Source organism: Melanotaenia boesemani, chromosome 8, assembly GCF_017639745.1.
Source record: "Melanotaenia boesemani isolate fMelBoe1 chromosome 8, fMelBoe1.pri, whole genome shotgun sequence".
In the NCBI taxonomy this organism is placed as follows: Eukaryota; Metazoa; Chordata; class Actinopteri; order Atheriniformes; family Melanotaeniidae; genus Melanotaenia; species Melanotaenia boesemani.
Window position 1 is genome coordinate 6,382,377 of NC_055689.1, and position 17,707 is coordinate 6,400,083.

The following is a 17,707-nucleotide window of genomic DNA, read 5'->3' on the forward strand; positions in this document are numbered from 1 at the left end:
GTAGTTTATTCATTCATAGATGAATCATGGCAGCAGCGTCGATAAAGGGGTTTGGAGGAAGCGATGAAACAATATATGGACATATCTTAACTATAATCCATCATATTTCACTGGCAGACCAGGTCAAGTTGAGCATGTGTTCCTCATCCTTTGCTCATATTTTGGGCATGTGTATGTTCAGGGTGGTGAATTGCACTTCAGAAAATTCTCAGAAATAAAGCCACAGTTACCAAAGTAAGGATGTTGTGGCTCTTTGCTTTTTTGGAGTAATTGATTCCACAGTTAGAACTTTATCTGTGCAACGCATCATGAGTAGATCAGAAAGTATTTACTGCTGGTTGGGAAACCTTCTAAGTTTAAAACCATTCCTTTTAATTTAGTAAATATTGATGAAAATAACCAAACAACAAGCTCACAATGTGTTGCTATATGTTGAACTTATAGATCTGCTATTTTCTTGTGTGACATTTTTGTATGATGAAGTAGGGCATCAATTCATGAAAAAAGCTGAAATATAGAAATAAAAGGTTTCTGCTCAAGAGCAGTTAAGTACAACACGGCAGCTTTGCTTCCCTGTTGATGGGAAAGTCCAGGCTAAAGTCTGGTAAAGGATCTGGTTATTATGCAAAAGCATTAAAATGAACTTGTTTTATGAATTACAATACTTGTTATAACATTGATTCCATTTTTTTAATATGTATTATTGACCTAAATTAATTTGTTAAAAGACTAATACTTTTTATTTGACTAAAACTAGATTAAAACCTTTTGAGTTTTTGTCGACTAAAACTGGACTAAAACTATCAAACTTAGAGATGACTAAAACGTGACTAAAACTAATAAGCATTTTTGTCCTTAAGACTAAGACTTAAACCGAGATGCCTGCCAAAAACAACACTGCAACAAAAAACAAACAAACAAAACAAAACAAAAAAAAAAACAAAGCGTAAATTTTGGTGCAAATATAACATACAGGGTCAATTTAACCAGGTACTTTACAGGAAGCCTCTCACAGTACAATAAGACTGGCTGCCAAAGACTTAAACTTTTGTTCTGAGCCTGGTGTTGTATATTTAAGTGGTTCCACCTTTAGATGCACCATCAAGTCCATACAACCCCATGAGAGGGCGCTGCTGTCTATTTCCATCGAGGCAAAACGAGTCGCTGTGGAAGAAGTGTGGTGAAGGTCACAACGGTGGCTGAGATTTTACAGTCATGTGGCACCACCCCACATAAGGCTGGGACAGGGCTTGGTGGAATTCCCACATCCCACACAGTTGCAGTGGTGATGAAACCGCCTCCCAAAAGCATTGGGCATTGGGTAGGACCAGAACATATGACTTTGGGTGCCTGGATCACATTTACACCTTGGACAGTTCTCATCACACTGCAGTTGTTTTCTAATGCACAGCAGTGGGATTGCAAGGCTGAAAGAATCTCGTAAAGAATGTCTCTATAAAAGAAAAATATACATTTTCTTTGAAATTGTGGCTTTTCCATCTCATTTAGAAATTTTGTTAAAAAACTTTGTAGTTTATGGATCGGACCAATCCCATGGACAAGCACATGGAGGTTATGATCAACCGCTACGGGATGGAGGCAGCACCGGCGGCACCACAGATGTTTGGCAACGCTGGCAGGGAGCATATGGAGAAATATGGTAGTACACACATCACAATCCACACAAAGCTTCACTCTGTCACAAGCAAATACATGAAGGAGAGAAACTAAGCCAACAGTAGAGACTTTCACATTGATTTCGGGGCTTCATGGCGCTGAGCCATCCAAACTAAACTAACTCGTTTGTTTTCCACTGGCTTAACAAAACACTGCCAAGTCAGGAAATTGTGCTCTAAAGCTACATAATGTGAAAATGTTGACTTCTCTTTCAGGCACCAAGCCAGAACACTTTGCCAAGATTGCCTGGAAAAACCATAAACATTCCACCAATAACCCGTAAGACCATCATCGCTGCAGTTTGCCTCTTTATCATCATCTCGGCAGTTTATCGTGAATGTTCTTGTTCTTGCAGCTATTCCCAGTTCCAGGAAGAGTACAGTTTGGAGCAGGTGATGAAATCCAGGAAGGTGTTCGACTTCCTTACTCTCCTGCAGTGCTGGTAATTATCTAATAAGACTGTTAACCTTTGAGAATAATCATCAAATCGTGAGCGTAGTTACAGTGAAGAAACTTAAAAAAGGGTCGTCCCTGATAAAGCTGCTGTTTCTGTCTCACTAGCCCGACTTCAGACGGTGCAGGAGCAGCCATTTTGGCCAGCGAGGCCTTTGTCAGGAAGCACCATCTCGAAAACCAGGCAGTGGAGATTGTGGCTCAGGAGATGGTGACTGACCTCGCTTCCACATTTGAAGAAAACAGCTGCATTAAGATGGTAAGACATTTGAAATATGTCAGCTCACAGCACCCCTGCATCCTGCAGCAGATGAATGTGATGGTTTGTATTTCTCTGTTTAGGTGGGATACGACATGTCTCGGTTGGCGGCTAAGAAGTGCTTTGAAAGCGCAGGTCTGAAGCCAAGTGATGTCAACGTGGTCGAGCTGCACGACTGCTTCTCAGCCAATGAGCTCATCACTTATGAGGCTTTGGGTTTATGTGCAGAAGGTATGACCGGAGCTCTAAACTTTACCCAGCTATACAGTTGTCGGAGGATTAGAACAGGAATGCATACTTTAATTTTTTTCCTTCTTCAGATTCAGGTTGCCACCATTTTAGTAACAGACGAAGAGAAGTTTACACATTGAAACTCTCATGCTAATTTACTGTATTAAAATGGTTACAAATCCATCTAAAGTGGGATGGGGTAGGTTGGTAGTGAAATTCCATGTTCTACAAAGATGAAAAACAAATCTTAAGAAGATGCCCACATAAAAATATTTGGCCCAAATATGTAGTTTTGTTTGGCCCATATTTGGGTTTGTGCCTGCCAAACTTAAGCCAGATGATACGACATGTGGCCCACAAGACACCTGCCATAACCTTCATCCAGGCGGACAGCCATCCATTAGGTCCAAATGTGTCTGCTATCTGGGTTTGGTTGCCATCGCAGGTTTTGAAAACTTAGGTGCTTCCACCTTTCAGGTGAAGCACATTCAATAACACTTTGACCAGGATAACAAGACCAGAAGAAAACCAAGATGGTGGGCCATCAAAGTTTCTTCCAATATATTTATTTTTTGTACATTTCATCCTGGAAAGAACTGTCAAATCAGCTGATCCTCTTTGCCAATTTTTTTTCAATTTGGATTTGATCATTTATGTTAACTTTTTACATGCTAAAGTATCTAGTCATGTAGGTGAAGTCATGCTGCAAAAAAAGAAAAAAAAAAAACCAAACAACAAACACGGAGATGGCAAAGATGTGTTCACATGGTGAAGGAAAAATATTTGACAACCAAAATGAGCTTAGAGGGCTGTTCTGCTTTTTGTTTCTGTCTTCCTCACCAACCAGGATTCAGCCTTTCTTGCAGATTTTTTAGTTTCTTGCCAGGTTATGATGTATTTTGGATGCTAACACCATACCACACCCAAAAGATAAAGTATTTATCTTATACAGTATTTGCTGTATATTCAGTTAGTTGATTTTACTAACTGTAATAGTGAGGTAATGTAAGTCTGTTCCTCTGAATTTGCAGGTAAAGCTGGAGAGCTGATTGACAGGGGGGACAACACATATGGAGGCAAGTTTGTGGTCAATCCAAGCGGTGGTCTCATCTCTAAGGGACATCCTCTGGGCGCCACAGGTATGCAGAGCTCATGACTCCTCTTTAAAGGGTCACTTGGGTCCATAAACCATTTGCCACTGATTTCTTTTTTTAATGGCTTGTTTTACATGTTAAATGTATAATTCATGGCTCAATACTAACTTCTTCATAATCAGTCATCAGTATGTCTGAGACCATGTTTATGACTTGTTAAGTTGTTGAAAATATTTGAGCTGGGCTGTCATGTGGCCAACTTCATTAAATAAACGCCTGCTTTCACATGACTGTCACAAGACTTCAGCCTTCAACTCAATAACATCTACAATGGATCATTTCTATGGACAGCACACAAGAGAGGGATATTGTTTAAAGCAATTTAGGACTATTTTTTTGACAATATATACATTCTGTTAATCAGTTTCTTTTTAATGTTTTGCCTTTTTTGTTCTTTTAAAGCTCTAATAACTAGGCATTCAGATCATAGAAATCAATGTTTATGTTAAGACTTTTCTCCCCAAATGTTGCTCTCTGATAAGTAACTCCTGTAATTATATCTGTGACAAGATAAGTCACAGAAATTACCATATCCCCACCTTACCTTTGGTAAGTCTCAAAAATTTGGCTTTTTGATAAATAACCTTTAAAAAATCTGTCTCTTTCGGCACAGATTCCTCCTCTTGTGTAGATTCAGATTGTTTAGGGGAAATCTGTGGCCACTAGGTGGCATGTGTCTCATGCTGAGGAAAAGTGATCCCAAGCCATGCATGTGAGGGGCAGGTTGCCATGACATGGATTTTTATGCCAGTAAGGACGAGCAGCTGCCTCACACAACCTCTGCAATGATGACTTTTTTTCTGGTAGCATTTCATTAGATTTTGTGTGGATCTTTATTATGGACTTTATTTCTTTCTTGCCTGTCTTCTACCTGTTCATTCGTTCTATATCTATCTAATCTATCTATCTGTCTGTCTGTGTGTGTGTGTGTGTATATATATATATATATATATATATATATAAGTGAAATGCAATTAAATGCATTTTTCCAGACATTTCTAGAGCTTGGGTTTACAACAATGTCTGTGTCTAATATTTGATTTAGTCATCTATTAAAATCCATTTAAATAAAAAAAATGTTACTCTTTGGTGCAGATATTGTTATGCAATTAAAATATGATTAATCAAGATTAATTAATTACAAAGACCCTAATTAGATTATTTATATATATATATATATATATATATATATATATAGTTGAGCAATAAATATCTGATATAAATTATATTCAGTTTTTGTCTCAAATGAACTCATTGGTAGATATCTTTTGAATTGGCATTTAGACAAGTGCCAAAGCTTGAGACTAAGCAAGTACAGCCAATTATGAAAGAAGGTCCTTTACCCTCAAAGTCTTATTCTATTCTATTCTATTCTATTCTATTCTATTCTATTCTATTCTACAGTCATTTAGCAGACACTTTTATCCAAAGCGACTTACATTCGAGAGTAAGAACAACACAAGCATGAATTCAAACAAGATGGGACGTCATAATTAAGTGATAGTCAGACTGCTTTGGGTCCAGTTGGACCCAGGTGCTGTCATGTAGTGCTAGAGGCAGTGCATGTAATTATTTTTCTTTTTTTTTAAAGTTTTTTTTTGTAGTTTTTGTCAGTCATTTTGTTTAAATACAAACATCACGATTTCATCAAACAATATCATCTTGGGCATAAATGCACACAGCTTCTTCAGCACTTGGTTGAGCCAAGGAGCTGGACAAATCTTTCTAACTCATTCTGTTGAGTAGGAGAGTTAAGCTAAGTGTGGAAATGCTCCTTAAACAACTGAGTCTTTAGCTTGCCCTTAAAAGTGGATAAGGACTCTGCGGATCGGACGGAGTTTTGTAAATCGTTTCACCACCGGGGAACAACAGAGGAGAAGAGTCTAGCTACTGATTTTGCGCCACGTTGTGATGGGAGCATTAGGCGTTTTTCGCTGGCAGAGCGTAACTGTCGAGAGGGAGTGCAGCTCTGGATTAAGGAGTGAAGGTAGACAGGAGCTGTTTGGGTTATTGTTTTGTAAGCCAGAAGCAGAGCTTTGAATTTGATGCGTGCTGCAACTGGAAGCCAGTGAAGAGCAATTAGCAGCAGAGTGACATGAGCTCTTTTGGGCTGGTTGAAGACCAGACGTGCTGCTGCGTTCAGGATCATCTGCAGAGGTTTAACTGAGCATGCAGGCAGGCCAGCCAGTAAGGAGTTGCAGTAGTCAATGCATGAAATGACCAGAGCCTGAATCAGGAACTGTGCCGTGTGTTCAGTCAGGTAGGGTCTGATCCTTCTGATGTTGTAGAGAGCAAATTGGCAAGACCGGGCAACCGAGGCAACATGGTCCTTAAAGGTCAGCTGATTGTCTACCATGACACCAAGATTCCTGGTAGAAGACGTAGGCACAAGTGAGATAGAGTCAAGCTGCACGCTTATCTGTGACGGTAAGGCAGGATTGGCTGGAAAGACAATAAGCTCAGTCTTGGACAGATTTAGCTGAAGGTGGCGATCCTTCATCCATACTGAGATATCAGCAAGGCATGCTGATTCGCATTGAGACGGTTGCGTTGTCAGGTGGGAAAGAAAGGAAAAGCTGAGTGTCATCTGCATAGCAGTGGTAGGAGAAACCATGAGAGCTAATGACTGCACAGAGTGAGGAGGTGTATAGTGAAAAGAGAAGAGGGCCAAGCACCGAGCCCTGAGGCACCCCTGTTGTCAGCCTATGTGGTCTGGATATTCCCTCTCGCCAAGATACTTTGAATGATCTCCCTGTGAGGTAGGACATAAACCATGAGAGGACAGATTCTGAGATGCCAAGCTCCGAGAGTGTGGAGAACAGTATATGATGGTTGACCGTGTCAAAGGCAGCAGACAGGTCCAGCAGTATAAGGATTGACCAGCGGATATGGCAACCCGTAGGGAATCAGTAACTGACACGAGAGCAGTTTCAGAAGAGCGGCCTTACCTATAGCCAGATTGATATGGATCAAACAGGTTGTTGTCTTGGAGGAACTGTGAGACCTGACTGAAGATGGCACGCTCTAGTAATTTAGACATGAATGGAAGCAGTCAGACCGGCCGGTAGTTTTCAACCTGGGCTGGGTTGAGTGTGGGTTTCTTCAGCAGCGGGGTAACCCAAGCTTGCTTGAAGGCAGAAGGAGAGACACCAGATTTAAGTGAGGAGTTGATAATATGAGTTATTTATATGCAGATTTGACTGTAGGTAAAATGCTCTGCAGGATGTCAGAGGGAACAGGATCAAGAGGACAGGTTGTGGGTTTTGAGCTGACTAGAAGTTTAGAGACTTCGTCCTCATTTATTTATTTATTTTAACTTTTTATTTTACTTTTTACATTATAAGGTTTAACAGTGAACATTTAAACATTCAAACATTCCCTGACATGTACACAGCTTTACAATACCATTACTAATGAAAATAAAATAATGCTTTTGTTTTCCCAAAAACAATTCGCCACATTCGTGACACAAAGTCTGCAGGACAAGGCATTTTAAAAATCATACCCTTCACTTTACAGATAAAACAAACCCTTTTTTTAGCAAGTTACCAGATGTTTTTCAACACAATGCCACCTTCGATTAAAAAGATCAGTGTTCATTTGTAAAATAGAGGTCATATGTTCCATAATATATACCTGTTTGACTCTCTGTTTCCATTCAGTTATAGTTGGGGGTTTCGGAGCTTTCCAATTCACAGTTATTATTTTTTTTGCAACCAATAACAATATACGTAGAATATATATTTGATTTGTACTGAAAACATTGTTCGATATAGCGCCTAGTAAATAAAACAGAGGGCCTGATGGGACCTCCATCTCCAAAATTTTCTCAAGCTCCTCCTTGACGCTTTTCCAGTATGCCTGAATAACAGGACAGTCCCAGAATATGTGTGTGTGGTCGCCCACTTTCCCGCAGTTTCTCCAACAAAGTGCCGCTGAAGGGTTTTTTACAAAATTAGAGATTACCAGAGGGGTATGAAAATATCTAACCTTTAATTTCCAATCAAATTTTCTCCATGATTGACTATTAATAACTCTGCTGCCTTTACATAAGTTGTCCCACAATTCGTCTTCTATTAAAATATTTAAGGCAAGGCAAATTTATTTGTATAGCACATTTCATGTACAAGACAATTCAAAGTGCTTTACATAAAACATTTCAGCAGGGTGCAGAAAGCAATAAAAAAAAAAAAGATTAAAAGAAATGCAATTAATGAAATAAAACAGGTAAAATGCAAGAAATAAAATTTCAGTGTGGGGAAAGACAATAAAATAATAAATTACATTAAAATGATTAAAAGCAAGATAAGTTAAAAAAGTTACCGTGCAGATTTCATGCATAGGCGCATGAGAAAAGAAATGTTTTTAACCTGGATTTAAAAATGTCTACATTTGGTGAAAGTTTAATCTCCACTGGCAGTTTGTTCCATTTGTTTGCAGCATAACAGCTAAATGCTGCTTCTCCATGTTTAGTCTAGACCAGGGGTGCCCAAGTTTGGTCCTCGAGATCTACCATCCTGCAACTTTTAGATGCACCCCTTCTCCAACCCACTTGAATCAGAGTTCATCTGCATGTCATTCAGCTCTGCAGAGGCCTGGTAATGAGCCAGTCATTTGATTCAGGTGTGTTGGAGAAGGGCTGCATCCAAAAGTTGCAGGATGGTAGATCTCGAGGACCGGATTTGGACACCCCTGGTCTAGACTCTGGTCTGGACTAGTTGACCAGAGTCTTTGGATCTAAGAGCTCTGCTAGGTTTATAGTCTCTGAACATATCACAGATGTATTCTGGGCCTAAACCATTCTGAGATTTGTAAACAATCAGAAGGGTTTTAAAATCTATTTTGTGACTGACTGGAAGCCAGTGTAAAGATTTCAAAACTGGTGTGATGTGTTCAGATCTCTTAGTCCTGGTTAAAACTCTAGCAGCAGCGTTATGGATGAGCTGCAGATGTTTAATGGTCTTTTTAGGAAGTCCTGTTAAAAGACCATTACAGTAATCCAGCCTACTGGAGATGAATGCATGGATGAGTTTCTCTTGGTCTTTCTGGGAGACTAAACTTTTAATTCTGTTGATGTTTCTGAGCTGGTAAAAAGCTGTCTTAGTGACAGCTTTGATGTGGCTGCTAAAAGTCAGGTCTAAGTCTATCAACACTCCAAGGTTACGAACTTGGTCAGTGATTTTAAGAGCCCGAGTCTCCAAGTGTTTACCAATGCTGACCCTCTTCTCTTTGCTACCAAACAGAATAATCTCAGTTTTGTCTTCATTTAATTTTAGAAAATTCTCCTTCATCCAGGTGTTTATTTGCTCCAGACACTGACACAATAAGTCTATTGGACTGCAGTCATCTGGTGACAGAGACACATAAAGTTGTGTATCATCTGCATAACTTTGATAATTAATGCTATAGTTCTGTAATATTTGACCCAAAGGGAGCATATACAAGTTGAACAGAAGAGGTCCAAGGACTGACCCCTGGGGGACTCCACAAGTCATGGCCACTCGCTCAGATTCATAGCTGCCGATCGTAACAAAATAACTCCGGCCTTCTAAATAGGACCTGAACCAGTTAAGAACCGCTCCAGAAAGTCCAACCCAGTTTTCCAGCCTGTGCAACAGAATTCTGTGATCTACAGTGTCAAACGCAGCACTGAGATCCAGCAGAACCAGGACTGATACTTGACCAGAATCAGTATTCAACCTAATGTCATTTAACACTTTTACCAGAGCTGTTTCAGTGCTGTGATGAGGTCGGAAGCCGGACTGAAATTTATCAAGATTTCTACTTTCATTTAAAAAGTCATGAAGCTGGTGAAATGCAACTTTCTCAATAATCTTGGAAATACAAGAGAGGTTAGAGACAGGTCTATAGTTGTTCATTATAGAGGCGTCTAGAGTCCTTTTCTTTAGGAGGCTTAATAGCAGCTATCTTTAGTGACTTGGGAAAAATGCCTGATGCCAGTGAGCTGTTAACTATAAGTAGGAGATCACTTTCTACTGAGGTAAATAATTTTAAAAAGTCAGATGGTATCATGTCCAGAGTGCATGTTGTTGATTTCAAATGCCAAACTGTTTCTTGTAGAATTTTTAAATCAACCGTTTTAAATTGCGACATAACATCAGAATTATTTTTGGGTTTTAGACACAGACTACTTTTCTTGTGTGACTGTGTGGAATTAATATTTTGCCTAATTGTTTAAATTTTTTGGCTAAAAAAGTTGGCAAATTGGTTGCATTTCTCAGTGGAAAGGAGCTCTGGGCTTATCTGTTTAGGAGGATTTGTAAGTTTTTCAATCATAGCAAAAAGAGTGCGAGAATTGTTGACATTCCTGCTAATCATTTCAGATAAATGCAGCTCTCTGGCCTTGCACAGCTCATTGTTATAGTTACGTAGGCTTTGTTTGTACAGCTCATAGGGAATTTGAAGTTTATTTTTCCTCCATTTTAGCTCAGTTTTTCTGCATTCTCTTTTTAGGCTGGTAACCACAGTGGTGTTTCTCCATGGTGTTTTCTGTTTGATCAAAGTGCTCTTGATTCTTATCGGTGCAACAGCATCCATTACATTCAAGACTTTCAGATTGAAATGATCCAGGAGTCCATCAACTGACTGCACTGGTTGTTGGTAACATAGCTATGGCCTACACAAACTTAGCACTTGTTCTTTCATTAATGTACCTCTTCCTAACAGAGAAGCAGGTTGGTTGGACATTCTGAGTGATCAGTAAATCCGAACAAAATACAAAAATGGTCAGACAAGGCCAAGTCAGTGATCACAACAGAAGAAATATCAACACCCTTTGAAATAACCAGGTCCAGAATGTGACCTCGAATGTGGGTCGGTTGTTTAACATGTTGCCACAAACCAAACATGTCAATATGGAAGAAAATTCCTTGACATTACCATCCGTCATGTTATCTATGTGAATGTTAAAATCCCCAGTTAAGATGAAATGGTTAAAATCAGTAAAGATAACCCACAATAATTCAGAAAATTCATCAATAAAATTTACACAGTGTCCTGGACGTCTGTAGATGATTAGAAATAGGATTTTAGGAATGCCTTTTAAAATAAAACTAAGATATTCAAAAGAAGTAAAATCAGCAAATGAAATCTCTTTACACTGGAATGAATCTTTAAATAAGGCAGCTTCTCCTCCCCCTTTCCTCCTGTTTCAACATTCATTCATGAAACTAAAATGAGGGGGTGCTGTTTCATTAAGAACTGTAGCACTTGTGTCTTCTGTTAACCATGTTTCTGTCAGAAAAAGAAAATCTAAACTGTGAGAAATGATTAAGTCATTAACTAACAGTGACTTGTTGGACAGAGATCTAACATTTAGTACAGCAGCTTTATGAAGTTTACACTGGTCTCTGTTGTATTCTGAGTTATACAAGGTACAGTTAACAGATTAGATCGATTCACCCCACAAACTGACCGTGTTCGATTCCTTATTTTGCTAACTAACACAGGAATCCTTCTGGGTCCAGGCTTGATCTCAGAACAGCTGTCAGTAGTAGCAAAACTACAGCAAGGACCCTGAATGCATCATGGCATGTTATCTTTGTTGTGAATTCTGCTGCTGCTCTCTGAACCTCCTACACCTTCTCCCGTGCCCTGCTCTGCCAGGACAGATGATCTAAGAGGAGGGGGAGGAGGGGGAGCCCTGTATTTCTTGGTAGATGGTGGTCGCTGGGGTTCAGACCGGGATAGAGACATCCTTTGAAGACCTTGGGTGATGTAGAGAAGAGGGTCTGGTGAGGGGGGAGAGCTGGGAGTAGATCGCCTCTCTGCTGTGTCCTTCGCTCTTATCTGTACACTCATGTTTGGGTTTGCCATCCCAACAGCATGACGCAAGTGTGCACCAAGTAATCTGCATCCAGTTAGATTTGGATGCACACCATCAGGTCTGAATCGCTCCTTACAGTTCCAAAAGATATTGAAATTATCAATGAACTTTATCCCATAGGTGATACATGCGTTTGATAACCATGTGTTCAGGCCCAGAAGTCTACTGAAAAGTTCAATTCCTTTACCCGCTGTAGGAATTGGTCCTGAAATGTAAACATGGTGCTCCAAACTGACACAGTCTCTCCAACAGCAGAGAAAAGTCTTTCTTCAGGATCTCGGAGCCAGTTTTCCTCCTCAGAATATCAAAAGACCCCGTGTGGACAATAATCTTCATACCATCTGGATGTGAAGACAGAATGGTCAGCAACATCTCTGTCAGTTCCCTGACTGATGTATAAAACAGTGTTAAATTTTCTGTCTTTGCCATCCTCACATGCTGTTATAGAGTCCCCAATCAGAATTGTGTCTATTTGTTTTTGTGTGGAGGCACCGATAGCTTCTCTAGTCCTCCTGTTTGTGGAATTTTGGCCTCTCCTCCTGGTCTGGTTAGCCCTGGGCTGAGTTTTAGGGCTATTTCTTGAATTTTGATATATCCTTGCATTACATTCATCGTCATTAATTTTAATATGACTCAACACATCATATTTATTATGCAGTGAGACTTCAGGTGGTGGAGTGAGTGCTGGAGCTTTAAATTTCCTGCTGGATTTACCTCTGCGACGAACACCAGACCAGGTTCTGGCCGGGGTTGATAACTTTGGTCTGGCACCAACAGCGTTCCAGAAGGAGAGATCAGTCTGATGGTCCGGTTTGGGATTTTCCTCAGCTATTCCAATGTCATTTGAACACATCCAGGGAAGTGTATCAGCCAGGTCTGTAGCGGGAGGCTCCACATTCGACATGCCTTCGCGTATGAAGATTTGACTCAATCCTTTTGACAGCTCAGTAGCTTGTACAGAAGCTACTACAGAGTCAATAAATTCTTCATTCACACGAATGTCTTGCAGTGTTTCAATCCTCTTCTCCAGCTGTGTTATCCTCAAAGAAAGTTGCTCACACTCAGTGCAGCTCACTGATACTGCAGGGTTAGGAGACATCATTCCACTAGTTCTCCGATGGCAATCAATTAAATTTATCAAAAAATATATTCGTTCCAGTGTTTTATAAGTGACCAGGAGTCCTTGTTCCTAAATTTCTTGCCGGTAAAGATAAGAAAAAAGAAGAAGAAAAATGCAAGCAAAAAGGAGAGCAAAGCAGGAAGCATCTGCACGGCAGCAAAGCAGGAAGTGCTCTCCCATTTCTCTTTTATATTCCACGTATTCTGGGTACTATCAAGCGAAAGCCTGTTATATATATTGGAAACATGTCCTCTTGTTGGAAATTTCTTATCTATAATAGTAATAAAGTAGTTTTCCACCGCATTTGGATCTTTACAAATTCTCTCTTTCTCTTTATGGTTCATAATATAATGCCTAATTTGGAGATATCTATACATATCATTTACTGGAAGATTAAACTGTTCCTTAATCTGAGAGAAAGACTTAAACGCTTTTTCTTTAAATAATTGGTTAAGAGTGGTGAGACCTTTAGTGGCCCATCTTCTGAATCCATGGTCCCACGTGGAGGGGGGAACTCTATATTACCCACTATTGGCATAGCTCGAGATAGTGATCCTGTGTCATTTAACATTTTCTTAACTTCCATCCAGACCTTCAGAGTATGTTTTATCCATTCATTCCCAATTTTTAGTTTAATAACAGATTTTGAATCAGTAAAAGGCAAGGCTGACAATAATATACCCTTGGTTTCATTTTGCTCGATTCGATTCCAAATTGATTCCTCGTCTCTCCCAATCCAAGTGACTATAGCAGTTAATTGATCTGCCCAAAAATAATGTTTTAAATTAGGTAAAGCTAATCCTCCTTTATCTTTTGGCAGATAAAGTGTCTTAAGTCTTATTCTAGGCCTCTTGTGCTGCCAAATAAATTGAGAGATTAATTTATTTAGCATGTTAAAAACAGAAATTGGAACTCTTATGGGTTAAGATTGGAACAAGAAGAGAAGACGAGGAAGCAAGTTCATCTTTATAGTTTCCACTCTGCCTAATAGAGAGAGTGGGAGGACTTCCCAATGCGTCAGATCGTTCTTTAATTGTTTTATTAACTTAGCATAATTAGCCTCAAACAATTTAGAGGGGTGAGGTGTCACTATAATCCCCAAATATCTAAAGCCCTTATTAGGCCAGTGAAAGGACACAGTTTTATTTAATTCCTCAGGCCAATTCCCCGATACCATCATTGCCACCGATTTATTTTGGTTTATCTTGTATCCTGAGATTTCTGCATGTGTATCTAAACATTGCATAAGGGCCTGGATGGAGGTGTTGGGATTTTTTTTTATAAAAAGCAAGACATCATCTGCGAAGAGAGCAATTTTGTGAACTGTACCTTCTCCATCTGTTATTCCTTGAACCTGCATATTTTGGCGTATGGCCTCAGCCAATGGTTCTATGCTTAGAGCAAAAAGGACAGGTGACAGTGAGTCCCCCTGTCGCACTCCTCTCTCCACCTTAAAAAAATGAGAGCAGTGTCTGTTAACTCTTACTGGATTTTTATATAGGAAATTAAACCATTTAACAAATTTCTCACCAATGCCCATTTCAGCGAGAGTGTGTTCTAAGAACATCCAATCAACTCTGTCGAACTCTTTTTCTGCGTCCAAACTAAGGAGCATAGATGGTTGTTTATCTTTTGCCATTATTGATTGCAAATTTAACGCTCTCCTCACATTATTCGTGCCTTGGCGCCCTGAGATAAATCCTGTCTGATCTGGTTTTATTAGTTTCTTTATATATTTTTGTACTCTAGTTGCTAAAATGGATGTTAATATCTTATAGTCTACACATAAAAGGCTTATGGGGCAATAGCTAGAACATTGTAGAGGGTCTTTTCCGTCCTTATGAAGCACTGTAATAATAGCTTTTGACCAAGACTCTGGAGGATTACCTGATTCTAACACAGAATTGTAAAGTTTGCACAATATGGGTGACAAATCGTCAACAAATGTTTTATAATACTCTCCTGCATATTCATCCATTCCTGGCGATTTACTATTTTTTAATTTACTTATAGTTTCTCTAATTTCACTCTCTTTTATAGGTTCTATTAAACTAGCTGCTTCTCCTGCTGTTAATTTATCCATTTTAAGTGTTTTAAAGAAATCTTTTATTTTATCTGCTTTTGATGTCTCAACCTGACCTTTATACAGTTGTTCATAATACTCTCCAAAAGTGTCTGATATTGCTTTGGGGCTTGTTTCAATTTTATTTGCACCAACATGTTTAATTTTAGGGACTGCGCGATTGGATTGCGCTTTTTTCAATTGAAAAGCTAGGAGCCTGCTGGCTTTATTTCCCGTTTCATAATACTTTCTATTTATAAATCTAAGGGCACCCTCTGCCTTATATGTTAATAACTCATCTAGCTTTTTTTCTAGTCCCTTTCAGTTTATCTAGCGTTTCTTGCCTTCCATGTTGTTTGTGGTCATTTTCTAACTTTTTAATTTCCGTTTCTAATTCCAATTGTCTTTCTTTCTTTAGTCTAGACCCTATAGAAATTATTTTCCCCCTTATTGTGGCTTTCCCTGCATCCCATAGTACTGCTGGTGAAACAGTACCATTATCATTCAGGGCAAAGTATTCAATTATAGCCGACCGTACTTCCTCTCGAAGATGGATATCTGTTAACATTGAGACATTAATTCTCCAATATTTAGTGTGGTTTTCAAATCCCAGATCCAACTTTACAGTTACTGGGCTATGATCAGATATGGTCATTGGCTCAATTATGCTATCTTTAATTCGAAATGCATCTTTCTTTAATATAAGAAAGTAATCCAGTCTTGAATAACTTCCATGTATCTGGGACATAAATGTAAAATCCCTTTCACTCGGATGAAGATGACGCCAGACATCCACCAGCCCTAATTCTTTCATCATATTTGTTAAGCTTTTGGACATTCTGGATTGTGGTTTAGTCATTATGGGTAATTTATCTAATTTATTATTAACTACACAATTAAAGTCACCCACTATAAGCATCAATCCCTCACCCCACTCTGCTAACAAATGAGCAATCTTTTTAAAAAACATGTGGGCAGTCCTCATTCGGTGCGTAGACGTTTAAAATAGTTATCTTAAGTCCTGCAACTGTACCAGCTACCATAACATATCGACCCTCTCCACCCCGAAAGATCTTTTCATTATTATAGTGTACGCTTCTATTAAATAATATGGCTACCCCTCTCTTTTTCCCCCCTCCACATGAGGCACTGTAAACTTGGTCAACCCATTCTCTTTTCAATTTTAGGTGTTCTGTTTCCGATAAGTGTGTCTCTTGAAGTAAAGCTATAGAACATTGCATCATTTTTAACTGTCCTAAAATCTTTTTCCTCTTTATAGGGTTGTTGATTCCTTTTATATTATAGGTAATGATGTTCATAGAAGACATTGTCATTATAGTTTATCAAATTGTATTGCCTTGTCTCTTTACAAACTACACCTAATAAAAAATAAAGAAAAACAAAACCTGGCTGTGCAAACTCAAACAGAACACATTTGGTCTTACATGTCAGGGAAAACAAAATAAAAACATTCTCAACAAAGTACTGAACTTCCAAAATATCAATCAGCCACAGCCTCCTGTTTGAAACTATGTCTGACTCCTGTAATAGGACAGAGAGTGGTGACCTAATCTCCCTGTGACAATTAGCACATAATGTGCAACAATGACCAGTAATACACTAACATGTAGAAGAGGTCCCATGGAGTGCTGTACACTCATGCGTCCGCAAAAAAAAAAAAGTGAAAAGAAATAAAACAGTTCCCGTCAGAATTCAGAATTAAAATGTTTTCTAAGTTAACCTTGACAACTCAAGATCTTTATCCTTTTTTTTTTTTTTTTTCTTCCTTTTTAGTAAATAACCTTCTACTTACACCCAGTCCACATGTACCTAATTTAACCAAATAGCTCTAAAAAACTTTGATTATTTGGGCATTTATTTATTTATTTTTTCTACCTTATTTCCAGTAATTAGTCCTCCTCTTGCATAATGGCTTTAAAGTCTGATGACGACAGCGTCCCCTCTCTCCTTCTCTTCGTACTGCGGGCCCATCCTTCCATCAGTCGCTCCTCAAATCGCTCTTTTTCCCCACAGTGTACCTGAATGCCCAGATCCTTCAAAACTTCGGCGGCACTCATCAGCGTAGTAAAGATCTTTTCTCCCGTGTCCAATTTCAGTTTAAGTCACGCTGGGTATAAGCATTTTGCCCCGATGCCATTTTGTCTAAGTTGTTTAACAACCGCATGGACTTTGGCTCTCTTTTTTTGTAACTCAGGAGAATAGTCCTGGTCAAAGAAGATCCGCTTGTCTTGAAACGACACCCGTCCTTGGCTCCATGCTTGCTGGAGAACCCGATCTTTTACCGCTGCATCCAAAAATCTGACTATGATAGACCTGGGAGGCATCGCGAGGTCATTCGGCCTTGATTGAAGTGAACGGTGAGCCCTTTCGATCCTGATGTCCGTGTCGGGGGGGAGCGTCAGCACTTTGTGTAGCAAGTCTTTCACAAACTGAATCATATTTCCACCTTCGCTCCCCTCCGGTACCTGAAAGATTCTCAGGTTATTCCTTCTTAGTCTGTTTTGGAGATCATCAGATACAGCTGTAAGTTCCGTCTCACGGCGAAGCAAATGTCGGAGCGCCCTCTGCTGTCTGGCCCCTGTATCTTCAACCACACTCATCCTTTCTTCCAATCCAATAATTTTCTCTTCGTGTTCACTAATTTGGCTTCTAATATCTGCCAAAGCCTGCTCTAAGCGGTCCAATGACGATTTGGTTTGACCGTGGCCCTCCTTGTTCTCTTCACGAGGTTTTTTTATCTCCTCCAAAAGTGTGGCCTCGCTAGTTAGCTGGTGACTAGTAGCACCTGAGCTAGCATCAGCTGGGCTGGGCGATTTCCGTTGTTTGTCTTCCATTTCCTTTGTAGTCCCTTGTTTGCTAGACATCTTTTGTCTTGTGGAGGAAC

General features: G+C 39.4%; 1 protein-coding gene across 1 annotated transcript in view; it reads left to right on the forward strand.

Annotated features, from left to right (window-relative positions):
- scp2a (sterol carrier protein 2a) overlaps window positions 1–17,707 on the forward strand; it is a 53,764-nt gene that overhangs the window by 6,308 nt on the left and 29,749 nt on the right. The window contains exons 6-11 of the mRNA XM_041992585.1: window positions 1,534–1,660; window positions 1,893–1,956; window positions 2,033–2,119; window positions 2,239–2,389; window positions 2,473–2,620; window positions 3,652–3,759. Of these exons, the coding sequence (XP_041848519.1) occupies window positions 1,534–1,660; window positions 1,893–1,956; window positions 2,033–2,119; window positions 2,239–2,389; window positions 2,473–2,620; window positions 3,652–3,759 (685 nt within the window). The remainder of the gene's footprint in view (window positions 1–1,533; window positions 1,661–1,892; window positions 1,957–2,032; window positions 2,120–2,238; window positions 2,390–2,472; window positions 2,621–3,651; window positions 3,760–17,707) is intronic.